Raw genomic sequence first — 25,044 nt, 5'->3', positions numbered from 1 at the left:
ATTCATCCTTATATTCATTAGAAAGATCACTCTCAGAATCACTCAAGGTAGCAACTAACACTTTACCTTTTGAATTCTTGGTCTTTTCCTTCATAAAATAGTTTGGGCGGTTTATCTTTATATGACCAAAACATTTTCACTCATGGCACTGGATGAGGAGTTTCTCATTTTTGCCCTTCCTAAAGGATTCAGATTTCCTAGGGGCTTTGTTCTTATCATTTTTCCTATATTGGAGAAGTTTGATAATCTCATTAGCTATGAAGGTTAAGTCCAAGTCCTCATCCTCATCCTCATCTTCATCTTCAGAGTCATCATTCTCTTCCTCTATACCTTTAAAAGCCATGTTCCTACTCTTTCTACCTTTTCCCATTTTACCTAATCCTATCTCATAGGTTTGAAGGTTTTCTACAAGCTCAGTCAAAGGAATTTGACCAATGTCCTTCACTTCTTCAATGATAGTGATCTTGGCATGGAATCTTTCAGGTAGGGACCTAAGGATTTTCCTAACAATTTTGGGTTCTGTAATAGATTCTTCAAGATTGAAGGCAGAATTCATGATATCCTTGAGTTTAGCATAGAACTCATCAAAAGCCTTATCCTCCTCCATCCTTATTTTTTCAAAACTACTGGTAAGTCTTTGAAACTTAACGATCTTCATTGCCTTGGTACCTTCATAGGTGGTCTCAAGAATAATCCATGCTTCCTTAGCAATTTTTGTGGATGGTATTTTCTTGAATTCCTCATTGGTCACACCACTAAACAGAGCATTCAAAACCCTACTGTTAAAATTTTTCGCTTTGATCTTTACTTCATCTCAATCCACCAACGCTTCCTTTGACTTAACCCAGCCGACTTCAATAGCTTACCTTTTTCATCAAGAGCTTGCAAAAAAAGTTTTCATATGAACTTTCCAGTACGCATAGTTAGTACTATCAAACAAAGGAAGAATCAAATTCAGGATCAATGACAACGAGGGTCAAGGATCACATTCAGGAAATTAATCCAATCAGAGTGTACTTGCTCTGATACCACTTGTTGGGAAATTTAGACATCGGTTGGTAGAATTAACAAGTTTTAAACTCAAGTTGTTAATTAAATTAATTATGAATAAACCTTGTTAAAACAAACAAACATCAATATCATGCACAGTGGAATAGTAAATAAGACAAGATATGATGACCTAGGAAAACTAATGAAACAAACTAATTTCACAGTAAAAAACCTGGGAGGAAATCTTTCCGAAAAGAAATTCACTATAGTAAAGATAAGTTTCAAACCTAGTACAAAATTTTTGTCCCTAGATTCTGCAATTCCCGTAGATGAACTTACAACAGAAACCTTCTACCGCTTCAGAACCTTTGAACTCTTCAATATATGAATGCCACCCTTTTATACGGATTCCAATATGTGACTAACTCCAGTAACTTGAAGATATTTTTGGCTGCAAAGTTCTTCACTTCATTAACAATGAAGATCAAGAAGTACTTAGTTACAAAACCTTAAGGTGCAAAAGACGTAGTAACTTCTTACAAAGAGAATAAGGTACTAGGTCACTTTCTGCATGTGTTCTCCATCTATAACGGCCTTTAAAATTAGCCTTATATATGTCAAGGGTTGTAAGAAAAGAAACCTTACACATACATGTCAGCGAGGGCCAAAAATCAGATTTGGAAATTCTGATTTTGTAGATCTCGACAGATCCAGCTTCTGTCGAGTTTCGTTCTTAAATCTCAATAGATACTGTTTCTGTCAAGGTATCTGTCGAGCTTTAATGAACATTTTTTCTTCACTTGTTTCTTGGTCCAATCTTCATGACTTTAATACTTCACTTGAACTCTTATTTCTTGAAGTACTAAACACATCCTAGTCTATCCAATTACAAAAAGTGCATTTTGTCAAAAAATTAGTCAATTACGTAAAATATGTCCTAAACATTTTCTTTTTACTTGGTGTATAAATATGAATTTGATAATTATGATAGCTATTTATAAACATATATTATGACTATGTTTGTATATAAATTATTAAATATGAAATTTGACAATTTTGGTAGTTATTAATAGGTATTGATTATCATTTTTTTATTAGGAAAGTTTTAACATTACTTTCATGAGAAATTTAACATCACGGCAAACTAAATACCCCCTTAGGATAATAGTTAATAAATTATATTAGAAAAGTTTTAACATCACTTTTGTAGGGATGAAGGGCTCAGATGCGAATATTGGGTCGTGGGCCGCGCCCGAGGACATCAAATAGCTCAAGGATAGACTAGTGCAAATGAAGGCAGATAGATATTAGGCCAAGGAAGAGGTCAGGACATAATGAGTAGGTGATGTTGTCCGAGGAGCAATGCCACCTTGGCCAACAATACGAAGGCCTAAAGTCCGACTACCCATCAAGTACTTGGCAGCAGGCAATCGTGCTTTGATGGATAAGCGTCAAAAAGATATAAGACAAAAGAGAAGTGAGAAATATCTTAGAAGAAAACTGCTACCACTGCATTGAATGCTCTACATCTAACCCCTTAACCGCATTAATGTGGAAATGATGCCTGAACAGTAACTTTTAACCTTACAGCTACCTCCAAAGACTTCAAGAATGTGCTGATGGGACAAGTATCAAGAAGATTAGTAGTCTGATCTACACGTGGAGGGCTAAGATGAAAGAAAGAAAGGACGTATAAAAGGGATGAACTCCCTCACAAAGGGGATCATGAGAAAAACTAGAGAAAACATCATTGTGTAACGACGAACAGTAATTTTTGTATAAGTTTAAGAGAAATATATAAGAACATACCTTCCTCGGATTTGACCGAGGAGAGTCTTTTTTGTTCAAACTGTTTGTTCATTCCACTAATAACTAATTTATTGTGACCAATATCTTCCTAACTCATTAAATATTCAGTCTTAAGCCCACTCTCCAACAAATTCATTGTTTTGGTCTCATTGGGCCATTATCTATCCATTTTTTGGGCTGTGGAGCAAAATGTGCCCATACAACTTTCATGAAAAATATAAAAAAAGGTGTCAAAAAAATTAATTTTTTTTATCATTTTTTCATAAAATATTTCTAAAAATAGTTTATTAACCAATGTCCTTAGGACATCCATTAACATTTCTCATAAAATAAAAACCATAATCCTTAGTCCTTACCCACTCCTTCGAGCACCATTATCCCCTTAAGATAATGGTTAATAAACTATATTAAGAAAGTTTTAACATCATTTTTATGGGAAATGTAACATCACGGCGAACCAAACGCCCCATTTGGATAATGGTTAATAAATTATATCAAGAAAATTTTAACATCATTTTCATGGAAAATATAAAAATGTGTCAGGAAAATTAATAGTTTTATCATTTTTTTCATAAAATATTTCTAAAAATAGTTCCTAAACTAATACCCTTATAACATCCGTTAACATTTCCCATAAAATAAAAACCTTTATCCTTAGTCCTTACTCATTCGAGCAGCATTATTAACAACACCTTTTGATTAAAATAAACATCATGCATTCCAATGACTATGAGGTTTAAAATAAAAACATACTTCTATATTCATTTGGGGGAAAATTTTTGTTCTCAGTGGGAACTGATTGGGAAGCTAACATTAATGTAATGTAAAGAGTAAAGACACTTTAACAAACCTTCAAGCGTGGAGCTTGTGAGAAATGGCCAAATGGGAACGTGGTCTTTTACCCTTTGTTCTATTTTGGGGTTAGGGAAAGTAGATAGTAGGTGATAGTTTCACTTTCAAGGATGGGATCAGATCCTCTTTAGTTGGTTACTGTCTCCATCACTTTCTAGTTTCTACACTGAACCAAAAAAATGAGAGGGATGTATATCAAAGTATTTTCCAGCTTTGCCTATTAATCCATCAACCCAGCAGGAATCTCCCCCAGATGAACACATATCTTGAACCATAATCTAACTTGTCATACTTTAGTAGACAAACCCACTAATTGGAATATATAAAAACTTCCTCACCCACAATTTGTGATTTTTATAGTGATTTTGGTCCGAATCTTTAATCCCCAGATGCTTTGACCTCGCATACCCTTTTTTTTTACTACTTTCATTAACCACACACCCCACCCTCCCCACCCCCCCCCCCCCCCCCCCCCCCCCCCCCCAACACAAAATACAAAGTACAAACACTAATGTGCGTGTCATTCATTGGAAAGAGACCGAATAATAACTTCGTTTGGGATCCAATATTGCAAAGTCTCCATCGAGTGGTTAGATATAAAATCAGAAAAAGTGTTTTATAGCAAAGTGTGTTTGAGAGAGAGAGAGAGAGAGAGCTAAGAACTGGCTACGGTACTCAAAAATTGGGTCAAATCAAGGCGGCGAAGGAGAAATTATATTAATGCATGACGAAATATCACACCTTTATGAAAAACAAAGCCTAATTTTTCTAAGTTTAATTCTCTTTGACCCAATTTAAAATATGTAAATATGTGCTGGCACTTAGCAGTATTATGAATTGCATGAATTCAATCATTCAAAAACAATATTAAAACGACAACAATTTATCACATAATGAATTGTGAGCGGTGAAAATATAAGCCATCATTTTTATTTTTTCACCGATCGCAAGTTGTGACAAAAGAAAAGTTGTGAAATTTGTTCCAAATCTAACATTTCTTAAAATAGTTTATTAATTAACGTGCATACGTTAGAAAAACACGTAGACAGAAGTAGCCCTCCCCAAGTCAAACCTCAATGTTAAGATACACATGACTCAGTTTATATATACAGGTTTGATCTGATTCATCATCAGAGTCTAATCCAGCTTGAGAAACTACAAGAATGTCAACGAAGGAAGTACTCAACTTGGCAACTCCCAAAGTCTAGTCAATGCTAGCGTACGTGGAAAAAAAAAAAATTGTGTTCACATGATTCTTGCCAACAATAACAACCATTACCTCACCCTTAATAATGTACCATAAATTTCATAAAAATTTAGTCACGCTTGGTACACTGTAATAATTATTACATAGAAATAAGAATAAATATTACTATTCATTAGTTTGGTGATCATTTAAGAATAGAATCCTAAATATACATCTGCAATTTAGTAAAATATAAAAAGAAAGTGTAATTAAATCATTTTTAAGTCAAATTTCTTAAAATACACTTATTTTAGGGTGTTCAAAATAGATTTAATAATTAACAAGAAGAAAAATTTATTTTCTTTTCTTTTGAAAATGTGGCAACTAATAGCTTTTTAGGAATTTTTTTAAAAAAAGTTGTTACATAAGGTGAAGGAATAGAAATTTAGTACTTGTGATAAGAAATAGTTATTCCTCATTTTGAAAAATAGCTATTCATAAAGAATAACTATTCATTGTAATAAAAACATAACCAAACGACCGAATAGTTATACCATAAGAATATCTATTATATTACAGTATATATTACAATCTACTAAACGTGCCCTTATAAACTAAACTCCACACAATATCAAAGAAAACAAATTGAATGCTCTGTCATTATAAATTTCTTAGCTTCCAAAATACAATAAATAAATAAAACTTTATAAATTCCTTTGTATTTAAAGAACACTCCTTTAGGAATAATGTAAGAGCCCTATCCTTGACTTTTATGCATAAATGAAAGTTAGCATATATACAATCATCTATTTCATCACTAACCATGGTTTTAAAAACCAAATTGATTAGTTTAACCAATTTGATCCTGAATCGATTTCTAAACCACTCTAATTATCACGATTGTGAAACAATTATGAAAAGCAATAATCCGCCATAGTTGTGAAATGTGACGTTTATATAATTTGTTATCATGTTGTTAAAGGAATCGAAATACCTTCTCCTTTATTAATTCATTAAAGAAGAATGACAAATTACTCCTAATGATGCTGAATGTTTAGTATATGTGCATATTAATATTTGACTTATTTCAAGAGATAAGGAAGATTACAATAAAAGAATATCTCAGAAGTGGGATATTACAAGTGATACTTTAGATGAACCATTTGAAGAAACTTGGCTACCTAGATGAATTGAGGATGAAGAACAGCCTTTTCGATAGTGGTATCGTATAGTGATGGCGATGTTAATGGAGATAATTGGTAACCTAACAGTAATGAAGGGGATCGATCATGTTGTCATTATTGGATCATCACGAAGACTTTTCTTTTTTCTTAGTTTGATATTGATTGTAGTTTATTTGAACTCTTAGTTTGTATTTTAAACACTATTTTATAGGTATCAATATACTTCTTTACAATCTATTATTGTTTTTAAATTAATTTTAGATATGTTTTTCAAACATTTTGATGATTGTTACTTGTTGCGTATATTTAAAACCTAAAAGAAACATAGATTATGCCCAAAAAATATATATATATATATAGATATATACTAATGATTTATTTGTTGTGTCTTATGTTTTCAAGAATATATTATATTCATACATGTGCATGCTTCATAGATTTTCTAAGGGGGAAGATATAGTAATTATTATCTGTTGTATCCCCTACCATGTTCGTGTCATGTCATGTTCATGTCTATGCTTCTTGGAATTCTTTTTTTTTTTTTTTTCTCATTTTCAGAGAATTTGACCGTTTCTATCTCATACTATTTCTACAATCTAACAGAGCCCAAATAGGCTGATAGCCATTACATATTGAAAGGAAAGACTATTTTGTTATTGTATTAATTTCTTCAAACATTCCGAAATATTTTTCAGTACTTTCCTTTCTCTTTTTCTTTTCTTTTTTTTTAAATAAAATTTTAAAAACAAATTAAAAGCATTTAGCCGGTTTCTCTCGTTTATGGCAGCATGATTTTCAAAGGAATGTGAGGAACTTACAGAAGAATCTGGAGCTATATCTCCTACACAGCTGCATAACAAGTTTCAGCTAGCTATTATTATAGCATCATTGTTGGTTATCCATGCATATTTAAGTTTACAGAATGACATATTTACTTTTCTTTCTTTATTTTCTTGACATATTTAAGTTTACAGCTATATCTCCTACACATCATGCATTCCAATGACACAAACCACAACCATAGTTAATTAATCAAAATTTCAAAGGGAAACAAAGGCAAATGCTACCACGACTGACAGGCCTACATTTTTCTTTTTTCTTTTTTCCCTCATCGATCGGTAGGGACAGCTTCACATGCTATTTGCTAATTTAATATAGAACAGCGTCACTAGCCAAATCACTTGCCAATTTAATAAAGCTTGAAGATACAAGTGTGTGTTATTTTATTTTATTATGGAATATGGATAATCTATATTGCATTTTATAGATATGCTATCACTGAAGATACAAAGCTTGGAAGACTATACGACAGTGTGTGATAATCAATCTGTGCACTATGTCTTTATATCGAATCTTAGTATAATTCTACATAAGAAATAGAGAAAGAGTATATGCATAGTGTTCCGAAAACGAAAAAGTGAAGAACACAAAGCAAAGAAATCCAATGATATAGTTAAATGACAAAAACCACTTCCTAGTTTTTTTTTCTTTTTCTTTTTTTTCTTTTTTTTTTGAGAATGTACCACTTCCTAGTTGGGTCCTCGATAAGAATTGAGATCTAGTGCAATAGTTAGGGCTACTGCACTGTACAATTGCAAATCAAACGTTAAAATTGAAAGTTTCAAATATCATTTTTATTCTCAACTCTTGAATAAAAAAATATGTTAACTTTTAATTTTTTACTATTTTACTTTTTCACTTATTTTGTTAACTTCTCTCACAACTTAATTTAAGGTGAATTGCATAGTTCAATCCCCCGGATAAAAAGGCACTGTCGTTCTATTAGAATTGCGATAAGCCCAAGCCAAGTTATGTGCTTTAAGAGATGAGTATCCGTTTGGTAACAAAGCAAAACATAAATATAAGACAAAAAATATAATTTTTGGTAGCTTTATAATAAATAAATATATGATGAAAAAAAAAAAGTAGTTTATTTTCAAAAGAAGTTAGTTTTGCTATTATTATTATTATTTTAAAAATTGAGGCAAGAAGAGAAAAGCCCAAACCGATGTGAATATATTATTCATGTCATGGTTGGAGGTTGAGGGTGATGCACCATCTGTGGCCTAACTACTCGGCCTCCTCTCTCATGTTTTGCTTGGTCTTGTTATTCACAACTAGCATATTCTATATGGTGCAAATTAAATTGATTGTCACGGGGTCTAGCATATCTATATTGAAGTCAACTCTTTTGTGTCGATGCCCTAGTAAGATTATGGGCTTACAAGGGCTAGAGCTTTAATTTAGTCTATAACTAGTGGCTATCTCGTCTGCGAGCATTCACATTAAAGGTTTTAAAAGTTAAAAATGCTATTTTTTAATATTTGATTTCAAAAAAGCACACTACATTAAATAGGCTATTGGCAATAAATTTTGACAACCAGCTATAGTTAGGCGTGGCAATTCATATTCGCGTGTCGGGTTCATGTCGTGTTAACTCATGAATATCTGACTATATGAGTCAACACTAACTCGACATATTCATTAAACAGATCAAGATTCATCAACCTTAACATGACCCATTTATTAAACGGGTCAATTGTGTCGACCTATTTATCAGATTTTATCAAAATGAAAAAAAAAATAGTATTAACCAAATTGAGTTATGAAAAACCAAAAAAATAAATATTTTTAGTATAAAATTCAGAATTAACTAGTAACTGTATCACAAATAATCATTCAAAATTAAAGCATATCTCAATATCACAAATAATGAAAATAAACCACAACAACTAATAAGTTTTTATACCTAGGATTTGAAGGGCATATTGGTAAATTTTCATTTAATTAAACAGGTCAGACAGGTCAAACGGGTTCCATGTATTGGACACTAACCCAACCTGTTTATTAAACGAGTCAGTCATGTCAACCTGAATATGACACTAACCCATTAAGTTTCAACTCATAACCTGCTAATTTCGTGTCAGGTTCACGGGTGTCAGGTTCACGGGTCGTGTTCAATTTTGCCACCCCTAGCTACAGTGGCAACTCCAGAAACTTTTTTCAGGGTGGTCATTAAAAACATTTAATTTTTAAAAATTTATTAATAATAAAACTTCAATACATTAACATCACAAAATAAAAACATATTCAAATATATAAAGTTTTAAAATTTTCTTTCACAAGTTTTCATATTTTAAAATTGTTGTGTGATATGATAGTTTCACTATTAGTATTATCAATTACATCTTTTTCAATATACACAATCAAGCAATTATTAAGCTACTGATCTCCTATTCAATTACTAACATATTGCTTAATAGGTACTAATACAAACAAAATACATTATCTTTTTGAAAAAATATATCACATAAATCCAACAAATTCGGCTAAAGACCAAAGCAAATACTAAGAGATTAGCTATTTGAAAAGTGTGCAATTTTTTATATATAAAAAGTAGCAATTTTAAAATATGCTAGTTGAAACACAATTTAAAATCACAATTAAATGTTTGATTTGAGATTTTAGGCTAATATGTTTGTTTAAGCAATTTTTTAGAAGTATTATGTCCACAACATTTTTGCAACACTTTCACAACAAAATCTAGGTTGTAAGTTTTTATTAGTTCTAATTTGAACTTACTACTGAAATTATTTTCTATTCATCAGTAACAACCTGATTAAGTTATATATATATATTTTTTTAAAATTCAGGGTGGTCCTATGACCACCCTGATTAACACTTGGCGCTGCCAGTGCCCAACTACAGCCCACTGTAGCAAGGTGTTAAAAAAAAATTACTCTGTATTTGTTTATTCAAATAGGTACATGGTAGTTAAAGGAAAGCATAAAGAAAGAATAAAAAAAGAATATTTAAATGAAGAGGTAAAATAATAGAACCTTTGATGTTGAGTATATTATAAAGTGGGTTGTTAAAATGGATAAAATAATTTTTTGAGATGCTAAATGCTATATTTTATAACATTCTTAATGTGAATGTTCTAAGAGCATCCACAGTAGTGGAGCTAAATTTTTAGCTTTTTAGCTACACAAAAAGTCACATTATCTATTTTACCTTCTCACATCCTACAACAGTGGAGCTATTTTAACTTTTAACTCAATAAAATAATATAAACACTACAATAAAATAATATTTCATTCTACCACCAACACACAACCACATCTACCATCAAACCCATAAAAATCACTGCACAACCACAACCCTGCCGTGCCCATCAAAACCAGTGAAGAAGAACAAAAAAAGAAAGCAAAAAAATCAACAAAGCCAAACTAAAACACAAGCACAACCTAATCCCAACTGTCCGATCTAGACTCTGATCGGAGTTCTTTTTATATGTCTGAAGGTGATGATCAAATGGCCGCAACCCAGCCCAGCCCAGACCCATACTAGTACACCAAGTTCAATCCATCAATGGCGATAATTGTGGTGGTGTTGATCGCCACTCTTTTCTTCATGGGATTTTTCTCGATCTATATCTGCCATTGCTCTCAGGGCCTAGCCAATTCGAATAGCGTTTGAATGAGAGGTTTCTCCCGATGCGCGACCGCGGCTGGGCTCATGTAGATCGGCGATGGATCTGTGGAGGAAGAAAGAAGGGTTTGGAGGAAGAAAGAAGGGATGGAGAGGCAATGAAGAGAGAGACATGGAGAAAGGAGAAGAAAGAAAGAATAAAAAATAAAAAATAAAAATAGTGTGAACACAGAATAAAATTTTTTTTTTCTTTTTAGCATTCAGCTACAGTGCACATCTATAGATAGATGTGCACTGTAGCAAGAAGGTAAAAAATTTTAAGTATAGCTCCACTGTTGCGGCCTACTTTTTTGTGTTTTGGTGTAGCTAAAATAGCTATATAGCTATTTAGCTACGCTGCTATAAATGCTCTTTTACAAGGTCTATGATAAATATCTATAATTCTTTTTGTTTTAATTTATCTTATACTCTCTCAAAGAAAAAATGTCTTATGATCTTATATAATAAAATTTGTAATATATATAAATATATATATCTCATCATTCTTATTATTTTGTAAGTGTTTTTGTGGATTTTTTTTTTATTATAAGAAGAGACGCACAATGTCTCTAATAATAGAACAGTATAATAGAACTTTTATTGTGTTGTCATATCAACTTATATACCAAATAAATTTTAATTAAGTTATGTTTTGTTTTTCGTTTTTTAAAGTTTTTTGTTTGTAAATTTCTTTTGATGGTTCTTTTTATGTGTTTTAAATCATTTTATTTTTATAAATAATTCAATAGTTACATTAATGATCCATCCAACCCTCGTTTTTCTCTCATATTTTTTCTTTTTAAATTCTTCTCTCATGTTACTAAATAATTGTAATTTCTTTCTTTATTAAATTCTATGCATTTCATGATTAATGTTCATATGCTTTTTTTTTTTTTTAATTTTATAGAGTTTCAATCTATGATTTCCGCTTTTAATGATTGTTCTTATTGTTGAACCAAGACACCTATCGGTTTTTGATATATGCGGAAATTGAATTTTAAATAGGCGAAAAGCACATTTTCGTCCCTACATTTTCACACGATTTCTATTTTGGTCCCTAACTTTTTTTTTTACCGCTTTTAGTCCCTATCCTGGAAAACGCCTATCGTTTTAGTCCCTGCCGTTACATCAGAGACGGAAAATGCTGACGTGGCAAACGGATGGCACTGTTGGCTGACGTGGCCATTAAAATAATAATAAAAAATATTATTTGGTATTAAAAAAATTTAAAAATTAATTTATTAATTTTAACTAAGTAAAAAAAATCAAAACAAAAATAAAAATAAAAATTTATATGAATTAAGATCAAAAAGTATCTTGAAGAAGAACACTAAGAACACCAACACCAAATGCTCTTGTACAGATCATTCAGTCAATATCATGTGACTGGTCCCAAATTTATCCTTTTAATTTAATTATTAAATAAAAATAAAATATCCTTTTATTTATTATTTTACTATTACATTAATTGATTTACATCATCGTTCTCCCATTTCTTTAAAATCAAAAAGGAAAAGTTCTGTTAATAAAAAAGAAAAAGTTCAGACCGAGTCACATTCAAAAACATCTCAAACTCAAAACTCAAAAACGTATTAATGGTTCACGGAGTCGACTCAGCCGGCTAACTCTCAAAAGGTACTCTTCTTCACCATCCATTTCATCAAATTTCCTCTTTCGTTTTCCATATTTTAATTGAATCAGATCCCACATTTTTTTTGATTGGATTGTAAAGAAAAGGGACGAGTGAGAGCAAAGCGAAGAATGGTCGATCCGATGCGACGCGAATATCGGACGTTGAGAAATGGCTAGCTGCTCGATTCGGTGATGCCGGCAAAGAAGTCCCCGATTTCGAGTACACTCCCAGAAGTGTCTCTTATTTACACAAAACTCCCAGAAATAGTTGGTGTGTTTGGGTGGCCGGAAATGGTAGTTTGGTGTTTGGGTGACTGTGGGTTAATGTTTAGGTGGCTGGGTTGGTGTTTGGGTTGGCCGGATCTATGTTTGGGTGGCCGAAAATGGTGTTTTGGTGGCTGTGGGTTAGCGTTTAGGTGGCTGGGTTGGTGTTTGGGTTGGCCGGATCTGTGTTTGGATGGCCGGAAATGGTGGTTTGGTGTTTGGGTGGTTGTGGGTTGGTGTTTAGGGGGCTAGGTTGTGTGGGTTGTGTTAGAAGACTGGGTTGGTGTTTGGCCGGAAATGGTGGTTTGGTGTTGGTGTTCTTAGTGTTCTTCTTCAAGATACTTTTTGATCTTAATTCATATAAATTTTTATTTTTATTTTTGTTTTGATTTTCTTTACTTAGTTAAAATTAATAAATTAATTTTTAAATTTTTTTAATACCAAATAATATTTTTTATTATTATTTTAATGGCCACGTCAGCCAACAGTGCCATCCGTTTGCCACGTCAGCATTTTCCGTCTCTAATGTAACGGTAGGGACTAAAACGATAGGCGTTTTTCAGGATAGGGACTAAAAGCGGTAAAAAAAAAAGTTAGGGACCAAAATGAAAATCGTGTGAAAATGTAGGGACGAAAATGTGCTTTTCGCCTTTTAAATATTTTATTTGATGACAAGAGACTTTACCTCATCTTATTCACAAGTATTGTTTCATTTGTTTTTTGTGAGGAGAAACTAGATATGGGTCCACGGAAGACAATGGAGAAAGTAAGTTTTATTCGGCTACAAGTTCATTGGACTAGTAGGTCTTAAGGATTGTTCTTATTGTTGAACCACGACACCTATTGGTTTTTGATATATGCAGAAATTGAATTTCATAAATTTTATTTGACAACAAGATATTGTATCTGATCTCATTCACAAGCATTGTTTAATTTGTTTTTTGTGAGGAGAAACTAGATACGGATCCACGCTAAGGAAAACAATGGAGAAAGTAGGTTCTATTCGGCTACAAGTTTATTGGCCTAGTATTTCATTATTTAACTAAAAAAAAAGTAGGTTTTATTCGGCTGCAAGTTCATTGGACTAGTATTCATCATTTAATTGCTATAAAAAAATAAATAAAATAAAAAGGTATTCATACTCTATTTGTTTTAGTATTAACGTTTTCTGAAAATGATTCATTTTCCAAAGAACATTTTTGGAAAACTATCTCATTTTCTAATGTTTGGTAACAACCTTCAAAATGTGCTTAAAAATGTTTTCTAGTGTTTGATATGCATAAAATTTTTATAACATTTCATGTATAATTTAAAACATGTGTATTATGTAAACCAACTAAATGTAATCAATATAAATAAAAAACCAAGAATGAATTTGGTATTCATACTAAAATTTTGACAATAAATACAATAAAAAATAGTTATTCAATTTTCATGGTCTCTACCAATCATCTTGCTCATATATATGGACAGTGTGGGGTTAAAGAATTTGGCAACCCCATCCCATTTTATACTAAGCCCAAGGCCCATGCCGAGGAGGAAGAAATGTCCGAAGACGAATGAAGAAAGTCCAAATTGCCAGGAAATATCGCCGAGGACAATCCTGTTCTCGGCCAACCGAGATCATATAAGGGAAGAGCGGCGCGGCANAAATTAGACAATGAACAGAAAATTTGAAAAGTAAATTCTGGATTTACCTGCAGATCATGAAGTTTCCAAACAACTTCTGGCTGAAAAACTTCATCAGATACCAATGCTCTTAGGTCAGCATCAGTAACTCTCTGGGACATTGGCAAAAAAATAAGAGTGCAGATAAATAAGGAACCGGAAACAAGGATGCCAGGTACATGTAAACATGTCTAAACAGTTATCTACAAAGAACTCAAATTATATTTCAAGTTTCAACAATAAAAAGACTTACCCGTTGTTTATTTCAGCAATGATATTTTCTAAAAATGAGTCATTTTACGAAAAGCATTTTTATAAAACTATCTCATTTCCCTATATTTAGTAGCAAGGGTTGAAAAACAATCTCCTAACTTCTCTTATTTAGCTTGTGAGATAGAGTTGTTTTCCAAAAAATTTAGCTTGTGAGATAAAGTTGCTTTCCAAAAAAATTTAGTGGAAAACAATCTCTAAAAATAAGTCATACTTTGTATGTTGACCAATGATAGTTTTTCTTTAACTCATTTTTTTTTTATGCTACAAAACACTAGAAAACATGGAAAACTATCTTTTCACGAGGTTTTCCATCAAAACAAACAGAGCGTTAATGTTTTTAAATTTGTCCATTTCCAGAGAGAACAACCTGATAATTTGTCATCATCTAATACTTGATTCTATGACAACCCCACAATAACAGGCACTCCAGACCTAAGCTAGTACATTAAAGAACTCATTACCTAAACATGATGCCAACTTCAATTGGTTCAACAAAGGATCAATTTCTTCTTATTTTTTCAAAGATAGGTAGATAGAGGGGAGGGGGAGGTGGGGTTCAAGCCACAAACATGACTCATGAAAGACCACAGTCCATAAAGGATGCCATTAACACTATGTTATTAATTGAAACACCAAAGAATCAGATAATATGATCCAAATTCGAAGAGCAAGTTATTTTTATTTATCAAAATATGTATGTACACACACATACACCCAAGATCTATGTGAGGCACACTTGGTATCTAGCATAGTCTAATTTACTTACTTTTGAATCTTACATTGGATCTTTTTACTTCAATATGCTGATGGTTTTGTTTAAATTTGAATCTTCTAAAATCTCTGGCCCAAAAGGAACTCCTTGAAAATTGAAGAATAAATGGATAGTTTTGGTTATTAATAAGTTATCTAGACATGGGTCTTGTGTCCTAGTTTGGTGATTAGTTATCTTATTCAGCATTTGGCACAGTTCCACTACAAATAAAATTATCCACAAGCCTATACCTACACACTGTAAATTAAAAGAGAGTAATTCAAAGAATTTCCAAGCTGCCAAGGAATTGTGGCATGAAACCTCACATTAGCCATGATACTTAAGCGAGTAGGTTTGAGGCCTATGTATCTTGTAATTCCTCTACAGTAAATTTAATAAAGCCTTAGACAGAACTTCTAACCAATTTTGAACTTAAAACCTGTTTATCAGTCCTTGCATTCAGTATGCCTTAAGCTTAATCTAACAACCAAAACCTTCAAAATTGTTGCAATCCAGAATTTTGCAACACACTGTACACTTCAGCAACTTTCTGCCTTGCAAATAAAACCATATCAGAATCTACTTCATTCACAAAGCCTTGTCACCCATTTCCACATGTTTGAACCATTTCAGCTTTACTTGGCCTCAACCCACAATTAAGAGCAGGTAGTATGGTCAATAAAAGTGCAGTAAAATGACTAAAATCTAGTCCTTAAATGATAAATAGCAACAGTTTCATTTCCCTTTCATCACAAAACATGTATGCAAGTTTGTCTTACTATGCAGGAAACCAGAAATCAGACTATTTTCCTCTGTTAGAATCAGCCAATTAACCGATTAAAAGTTTAAGTATGTTTTACTTTTCTTATCCTTCTGCCAATGAGCTCAAACTCAAATGGCACTTCACTCCCTCCTTCCAATGGATGGACTAGGAAGGTGAGGTCATGAATTCAAAATTCATTGGGTGCATGTCTAACTCATCAACAACATAAATTTTTTTTTTTCCCTTTTTCTTTAATTGCTTAATTGCATGTAGGAAACTGCACCATGCAGTGCTGATTTTTCTTATCAATTACCATTATTTCTAAAATTGACTCAAATTCAGATTTCTTATATTTTAGTCAGAGAAGTTATAAACCGAAATGCGTAAAAGTCAGAGCTCAAACCATAACTCAAATATACTTTTAAAAAATAAATAAATAAAGACCACCTTCTCTTACTCACCTTTTTCTGATCAGCTACTGCTTTGAAACGCCAAAATATATTCTCAAGTTGTTCATTGTCAAGCTCATAACCAAGCTGAAACAAGAGGAAGATTGAATTGTAAATGCTTAACCGCAAAGAAAAAGAATTTTATAAACCAAAAACCAAGCACAATGGTGCAAACAGCAGAGTACCTCTTCAAGTCGCTTTCTCAAGCATGGCGTCCACTGTGCCAGCAAAATGTATGAACCAAAAAAATTTATATTAAAATAGTGTCATTTCATATTAAAAATAAAAATTCTCAATAACATTTGCTCACATACATGATACACCCATGGACATAACTATAACAACCAACATAAATAAAAGTACTTTACTACATTATGAAATAAATAAATAAAGAATTAATGTCTATTTCTGCTAATGGAGTAAGTGATTGATAGTTGAGGATCAATTACTTATTATTTAGACAGGGTTGACGGTAAGCTAATCCAAAAGCAGATACTAGATCAGAGGCAAATTTGTCAGATAAAAGATGAGCAGTTTGGAATATTTGTTTAGTTCCCCAATCTAATTTATGCTATTATAAAACTTTTTTTTTTATAAGTTATGCTGCTACAACACTTGAAAGGAAGAAATCCACCATAGTCTCAGAATGGTAACAAAATTTGGTGGGCATAACAAAATTATCTTTCTCTTAGTGGGAACTAATGAAGTTGAAATACATGAACTATGGCTGATACAAATAAAAAATTTCCATAATGAACACAGCAATACCTAAGTTTCCCAAGGACGATACCAGCTTCATTGGATCGCTCGTAACCAATATCTTCAGGAGCTATTATTTCATATGTGCCTTTGTGCTTAAGCATTCCATCCTACAAACAAAAGGCATTATTGTAATTAAAGTTTCAATTACAACAACCCCCCCCCCCCCCAAAAAAGAAAAAAGAAAAAAAAGAGGAAAATAAATTACGAATGACATTTGTTTATAATGCAAACCTGATATATATACACACACACACGCGCGCGCATACACACATCAGATTATAATATATAAGTTCATAACCCTAGTCCATTCCTATTTTGGGCAGAACAAAACTATTAATTCTTTGATACCAATAAAGTAATAGGGATCTTGAACGAAGGAAAAGATTCTAGATGCTAAAAATAGCCGGTATAGCTTTTGTCAATGTTATACCCCGTAACTTTTTCTCATTTGTTGGATGTGCTTTTGTCAAATCCACCATTGGATTACATTGTCTCCTTATATCTTTCGGCTTGCAAAATATCAAAATGATCAACATAGATCAATAACTATCTCATCTAAAATATATATATTAGATTAAATTTTAATTTTTTGTCATTAAAATCATACACAAAACATGAGTTTATGGATTGGATGGTAAATTAGATCCAACAATAACAACAAAGCCTTAGTCCCAAAAATTTTGGGTTGGCTATGAATCCTCAACAAATTAGCTAGCGTCAATTGGATGGTAAATAAGATCCAATTGACACAATATTTTGCATGCTTGTTAATCATAAACAGATCATTAATCCAACAATTGAATTTTCAACATATAAATCCAATAAAAAGTTATTATAGCTTATTGTTAAATTTTTTAATAAATTACTCTTACTTATCAACAAAAAAAAGGTTATTATAGGGTGGAGCATTGACAAAGAGTTACATCAAGATTAATTTAATATAACCCATTTATATATATATATATATATAGACACACACACACTTGACTGACTGAGAGTTTGACCAGGCTAACCAATTTGATAACCTGTCTTGTAGGGTCGGCAATAAAAATTCAGAAGCCCCTAAAAAACCTAATATGAGTTTACTAACTTCACATACAGCCGTACCGAGTATGCAGTTGTAAAATTAATTTACCTACTTACTGGTTTCCATACAGGTAGCAGAGTTTCAAATCCCTTAATTATCCAACTAAATCCATCTGTATGACTACTAACCCCCCAAAAGCTAGTCCTCCTGTAACTATATCAACCTCTAACGCCCCTCCTTTTAAAAATTAAAAAAAAAAAAATAAAAAAAACACACACACGCACACACAGAGCCATAAAGAGGCCTCCTCATAAATTCTATTTTAGTTGTTCAATATAAAAGGTTAAGTGCTTCAGATTTCTAAATAAAATTTTTTTTTCCAATCATGTGCAAACCTTGATAGATAATAGATTGCTTTTCTAGCCACTTCCTACCAACTCTTCAAAATGAGCTCTAACAGATAGGGTGCAGTCACAGAGATAATAAGTGATAAGTACCTGATGGATACCACTTTCATGAGCAAAAGCATTAGGACCAACAATAGCTTTGTGTGGCTGCACATGCAACCCAGTGTACTCCTCAACCTAATCAATTATGCCTTGAGCATCAAAAGTGCATTCAACCAACAATGAAAAAATAGGTGTAATTTGTACAGTGAAGAAATTACCATCTTGCTTGTTATATAAATGTGCCGTGTATTAATTCCAGTATAAAGACCTCCCAAGACATCCCTTCATGGCATTTTAAGATCATTACAACCTGCATATTTCAAAAGTATGTTAGAGCACTTTAAACAACAAAAGGGTAATCAATGGCAAAGAGAACAATGAAACAATATAGAAGAATATGAAGAAATTAACTATGAAAAAATCTTTCATGAAGCCACAACCTTATAATTGAACCCTTTCTTAAATAAATAAAAAATAAATAAATAAAAGGCGGGGGGGGGGGGGGGGGGTGGGGGAGGAGTTCCACTTCAGTTATAGCTCATTTGCTTAAACTATTTATTTTAGAAGGATGAAAGATGCCAAAAACAAGACCTGGTTAGAAACCATAACAAGCCTGCATAAACTTATACAGCTTAGTTTCATTTGCTAATAAAGAATGCAAAATGGCATACAGGGAGACAGAAAACATATCAAGGTCCATTCTACACTGAGATCAGAAAAGTTATCAAATTTTGTGTTTGGACTGTTGGAATGTTCGGAGGTCAGTGTCAATGCCATAGAGGAGCCAAGGAGTGGCGAGCCTTGTGTGTCATGTATGTGGTTTGAAAGAAAGAGACAGGTCTTTGATGGCATCAAATGTCCTGCCTATGTCGTCAATAAGCTCATTTTGTGGACATTGTTTGATTGGATGTATGCTCTAGGCAGCACCCCCTCAATGTCTTTGGTTAATTTTATTGATTCTCTTTCCTTTTGAGTTCTATTCTTTGAATTGGACTAGTCTATATCCTTTGTCTTTCCTTGTCCTTTTCTAATAAAATTTTTACTTAAAAAAAAAAGGGGAAAAAAAAAAAAGACCTTCTATCTTCAGGAAGCCAAATCTTGTCTCCTTGATTATACTCTTCATGATAATCTTCATAAATTAGTGGAGAATCCCAATCTACGGCACAAACTCCTTCAAAAGTTTCATCCTTTAATTCAAGTGCACACATTAACTGATCCTCCCATATATGGTTCTCCCTCTCGGCTCCACTTTTAAAGCAACTATTAAATGGAATGGTGTGCTTGAGAAAATGGAGAGACGCTTGGCCAGTTGGAAAAGAATGTATGGGGGCTTCTATTTAAAGGATAACTTCCCAGAATTGTATAGCATTGCTTGTAACAAGGTTGCTTCAGTGGCATAATTGTTGTCTCCCTCAAGGGATAGTTATCACTAGAATGTCAGTTTTGTTCGTCCAGCACAAGATTGGGGGTTGGAATCGATTGCAACCTTCATAGATTTGATATATTCTGGTTTGATGAGAAGTAATGCAGCAAATCAGCTCTATTTGAAAGCTTCTTCCAAGCAAATTTTTTATGTTTGATCCTATTATAGGGTCCTACATTCTAATACCCAACTCTCTTTTCCTTGGAATACCATATGGAAGCCAAAAGTACCAATAAAGCTTAGTTTCTTCCTTTGGTCAGCTGCTTTGGGGAGGATTTTAACTGTGGATAATTTGAGGATTTTAACTGGGGTTGTGGATCTTTTAGCTAGCTGGCCTAGTAAGTTCAACAAGCATAGATCTGCAGCGATTTGGGCCATGATCCCTCATTGTCTCGTGGCTTATCTAGCATGAACGGAATGCTTGTACGTTTGAAGGAAATGAGAGATCAATCTATAACTTGAAGCTACTTTTACTCCAAACTTTATTTGAGTGGACAACTGCCTAAGGGCCTTTTACTTTTGTTTCTTTAGCTAATTTGCTTGATTGTTGTAATTTTCATGTTTTGTAGTTTGTTTTTTGCTGATCCTTAGCACACTGCCTGTGTGCGTTGGTTCTTTGTGTTACTCTCCCTTTTCTTCAATGAAGTTTTATTAATTTATTTTAAATGTTCTATGGTTCCAACATCATTAAAGGAGCTTTCATTTTTTATTATTGTTCTCATCCTTGAGACTAACTTCTGGTCTGTGCAGTCACCTTTTGGAATCTCTGTACTGGTTCCCACCGGTTCTCATTGCCAAAGAACTTGTACAACTCACGACAAATTTTCAATCATACGCCTTATCTCATCCATCTTCGTGGTCCTGATTTTGTCTACCCCCAAGACCTCTACCATGACGAACCATAGTTAAAAAGTTGCAACCTTAGACTCTAATCTAAATTATGTGGCTTAGATCTGGAATATTTCGCTCTGATACCACTTGATGATGGTGAGAACCTAGATCTAGTGTAGGAGAAGGCTTCAAAGAGAAATTCCAACAACAAATAAGATTAAGGCAAAGAAAAAGATAATAAGATTGAAGTTGGAACAATCAAATATCAATTTCTAGGCTCAGAGAGCTCAACAAATATTCAAACCATAGATAAGAAGAGGTTTCCTACAATGACTCAAAAGAGGCTATTTATGATAGCCTTTAGTAACCCCAGTATCCTAACCTTTTATCTTACATATAACAACTTAATCCTGACAAACCAACTTCATTAAAAGACATATGACCTTTTAAAATACTAATGACATAATGATAAATAAAAAACAATGAACTAATGGGCCTTCTTCTCTTTTTTGTTGATCTTAAAATCTCCTGCATCAAATTTCTAACTGACAACGGCATCCAAAATGCTTGATTAGTAAGAATTTTTTGAAGAACAAGGGGGAGAGAGAGAGAGACTTATAAACATGGACATACAGAAATCAGGATCAGAAACAAGATGCATTTGATTTTGAATTACTTTTTGATGACATTGATCTAAGTGAATATGGATGCCCGGAAGCCTTGTAAGTCCCTATAATATCTTCAGACATACGTGAGTAGCATATGTTCTATGGCACACCATAATAATATTGGAGGCATCTGAAGGATAGTAATTACTTAAGGCTGCAATGGGAGACGCTAATGCTCATATGCAAGGCCTTTTTAATGGGAATGAAAGTGACCTCATGTAATGACCAATTATAATTTGGTGTTAGGTTAGCATAAGACAAGAATCATGTTCTCATAAATTATTTGTAATAGCATTCACACATAGGAAGCATAGAAACAAATTCAGGATATGGAAAGAGATTATACATATGTGGCAAGAGGACACACCAATCAATAAATACAATGTTTCATATGCATGTCAATTTTTTGTTAAATTGTTTGATATTCTATAGTTCTATGGAATAATAATTTTATCATTCAAGTACCCCTAATTTAAAAGTTGGTCAAATTTTAGCTAATGAACTCTAACTCAAATGACACCTCCTTCCTTTGTAAGAGCAAGGTTGAGGGTGTGGTCATGGCTTCAACGCCCATCATTTGCCAATAAAAACAAAGAATCTTGAACCCATTTTATATATTCAGTTATAGATATAATCTTAATCTCTAGTTAAGTATGCACAATTCTAAAATATCATATATTTGGCTAGGAGTATTGGATAAGTTTACATGTCTCCCTGTTACAAAAATCCATGCCACATAGAATTAGATATTCATTTTCTGCAGAACGTCACATGATTCAGTACTTACCTCCTCTAGTGAAGCATTCCCAGCTCTTTCACCAATGCCATTGATTGTCACTTCCAGCTGCCTCGCACCAGCACATGCCCCCTGAGCAGATGAAACAAAAAATGAGTGCAATTTTTTTTTTTTTTCCGATGAATCAACAGAGCAAAAGAAAAGATGGCCATACCGATACAGTGTTAGCAGTAGAAAGCCCAAGATCATTTTGGCAGTGAGTTGAAATAATAACATTTTCGATTCCAGGGGTATTGGCCTTTATATCAGAAATCAATTTCCCAAATTCAGTTGGCACAGTAATGCCCACAGTGTCAGGTATGTTTAGAGTTGTCGCACCAGCCTTTATAACTTCACCCAATATTTCATAAAGGAACTCCTTATCAGATCTGGTAGATTCAAAGAAACAAAAGATTGTTAGGTTTTCTAATCTAATGAAGAATAAAGCCCAAAATACATTGTTAGTTCCTAAAATTTAGCTCATGAGCGATTTTAGTGCTTGAAGTTTAAAGTAATCTCTTTTAGTCCCTAACAAATTTAAAGTTATCATTTTTAGTCCCTAAAAAAGTTAAAGTGATTGGATTTAGTCCTTGCAAACTTAAAGTGATCACTTTTAGTCCTTATGGAATGATGACGCATCAGTTACGCCACATCGTGTGAGGGACTAAAAGCAATCACTTTAAGTTTGATAGGGACTAAAATCAATCATGGGCTAAACAGCCTAAAATTTAAGGACCAACAGTGTATTTAGGCAATAAAAAAATGAGCTAATGACCAACTATAGAGAACAATCATCATCGAGAATAGGCTTTATTCTTTTTCTCTCTTTTTGGTTTGCTAGAAGTCTATAATCTTATTGAGAATAAAGCACAAATAGCAACACATCAAACTCTATCAGAGTTCTCAATAAACAATAAAAAATGAGAAATCAGGAAACCTCTCATGTACAAAATGAAAACCATTACATTCACATAACATTTCTTCTTAGATAGGCTATTCACATTTGCCTACCAATCGCCTCTCCCAGACCATGCAAAAGTGGGAGTTTTGTGCACTAGGTACAACCTTTCTTTTTATTCACAATAAACTAACATGCGGAGAAAGTATGTAGAAAACAAAGTCAAGCTAAGCGATTGAACACTTAAACTTGACAGGCCTGTCCCAAGAAAAAACAACATAGTCATTTTTCAATTATACTGTTCTACTCTTTTTGCCCCAATACCAACCATTAATTGAAAATGGTTTCCCATTTCCATCAAAATAAGTACAAAAGTTACCGATTTGCAAATTTTACAACAATGCAGAGCAAGTCCCTACTTTATCACATTTAGCTACAGTACTAATTAGTCAATATCTTAGCATTTTAAAATTTCACTTTTTTTTTTCACAAACCCATTTCAGAAAACTGAAAAAGCAATGTGAAAAGCAAACCTCCCAGCATCTTCGGGGCTAAACTCGACGTCATCGCAGCCCAAGCTCCTTGCAAAACTCACCATACTCCTTGCAATCTCAATGACCTGTTCTTTGGTCTTCCTCAACTTGAATTCCATGTGAATAGCACTGGTGGCAATGAAGGTATGAATCCTGGGTCTTTTAGCGTACTTGACAGCTTCCCAGGCTCTCCGAATATCTTTCTCATTGCACCGAGAGAGGCCACAGATGACGGGAACGTACCCATCGGCATCGACAGCATTGCCAACCTCCTTGGCAATGGCCTTCACGGCCTCGAAATCGTCGTTGGAGGCGGCGGGGAAGCCGGCCTCGATGATGTCGACGCCGAGCTTGGCGAGCTGCCTGGCAATGTCGAGTTTTTCCTTGGAGGTTAGAGAGGCGCCGGGGGATTGCTCGCCGTCGCGGAGAGTGGTGTCGAAGATGCGGACGTAGTTGGGGTCCGAGATGCGGTTGGGGATGTAATTGGGGCGGCGGAGGGGGGAAGGTGTGGGTGCGGAGTTTGATGGGGTTTGTTGGGGGTGGGAACAGGAGATGGCGGTTTTTTTTAAGGTGAAAGGGAATGAGTGTTTTGGGGAGAAATGAAGAGGAGAGTGGTGGTGGTGGTGGTGTTGAGTTATGGGGTTTAGTGGGGAAATGGAAGAAGTTGTGGGTGTGGGGGAGAACTTGGGGGTTGAGAAAACGGCGGCCATGGGTTAGAGAGAGAGAGAGAGAGATTGCTAGCTGTTAAGCCCTGAAGGAGAGAGTGGGGGTTTATGACACTGGGGGATGGGGGTGTATCGTATGAATATACCTTGTATGAATCTTCGTCACTTTTTTTCCGTCACACTTTACCACAACGGAATGTTGCGAGGTTATAAACTTATAATCTTATATTTTGATGATTTTATCCAATTACAAATGTGCAACTTATCTCAGAGTGCGTGACAAAATGTATGTTTTTGAGTAATTTTAGGACCCCAAATTTTTCACAATAGAGCATACTATGCTGGTTGTTTGTCACTATTAGGCAAAGAGTTATTTTAGTTTTAAAATCACTAGTAAATCCACAACTTTCCTTCGTAACATATTGTGATTAGTCGTCTCTTACTTTTACATTGACCAATCATTTTTTTTTCCTACTATGTATAATTAATTGCAAAAAATAATTATAGGAAAAGTTATGAATTTGTTTTTTTTATTAGATTTTTTTTGTCACATAAATTCACTACTTTTTTTTCTCCTAGACTTGCCAACTTAGAGTTGTGGCAAAGTTGCATAAAAAAATGGTCTAAATTTTTTCTATGTTTTTATATATATATATATATATATATGAAATTTTTTCTATGTTACCTTATGGATATGTCACTTACTCAAGCCTGCGAGTGCC

At 33.5% G+C, this 25,044-nt stretch overlaps 1 protein-coding gene across 1 annotated transcript; it reads right to left on the bottom strand.

Moving 5' to 3' along the window:
- Nucleotides 1-136: 136 nt before the first annotated feature.
- On the bottom strand, nucleotides 137-24,506 carry LOC112006907 (2-isopropylmalate synthase A). The gene is given in 12 exon segments (XM_065772147.1): nucleotides 137-755; nucleotides 13,987-14,168; nucleotides 16,304-16,378; nucleotides 16,477-16,496; nucleotides 16,499-16,509; nucleotides 17,060-17,160; nucleotides 18,578-18,664; nucleotides 18,748-18,813; nucleotides 18,816-18,839; nucleotides 22,239-22,319; nucleotides 22,402-22,615; nucleotides 23,658-24,506. Coding segments are annotated over 12 exon segments (2,190 nt in total). The 5' UTR covers nucleotides 24,368-24,506.
- Nucleotides 24,507-25,044: the final 538 nt, after the last annotated feature.

Source organism: Quercus suber, unplaced genomic scaffold, assembly GCF_002906115.3.
Source record: "Quercus suber isolate HL8 unplaced genomic scaffold, Cork oak 2.0 scaffold_54, whole genome shotgun sequence".
Lineage (NCBI taxonomy): Eukaryota > Viridiplantae > Streptophyta > Magnoliopsida > Fagales > Fagaceae > Quercus > Quercus suber.
Note: the sequence above shows the minus strand (reverse complement) of the source record. Positions and strands in the feature narration are given on the sequence as shown.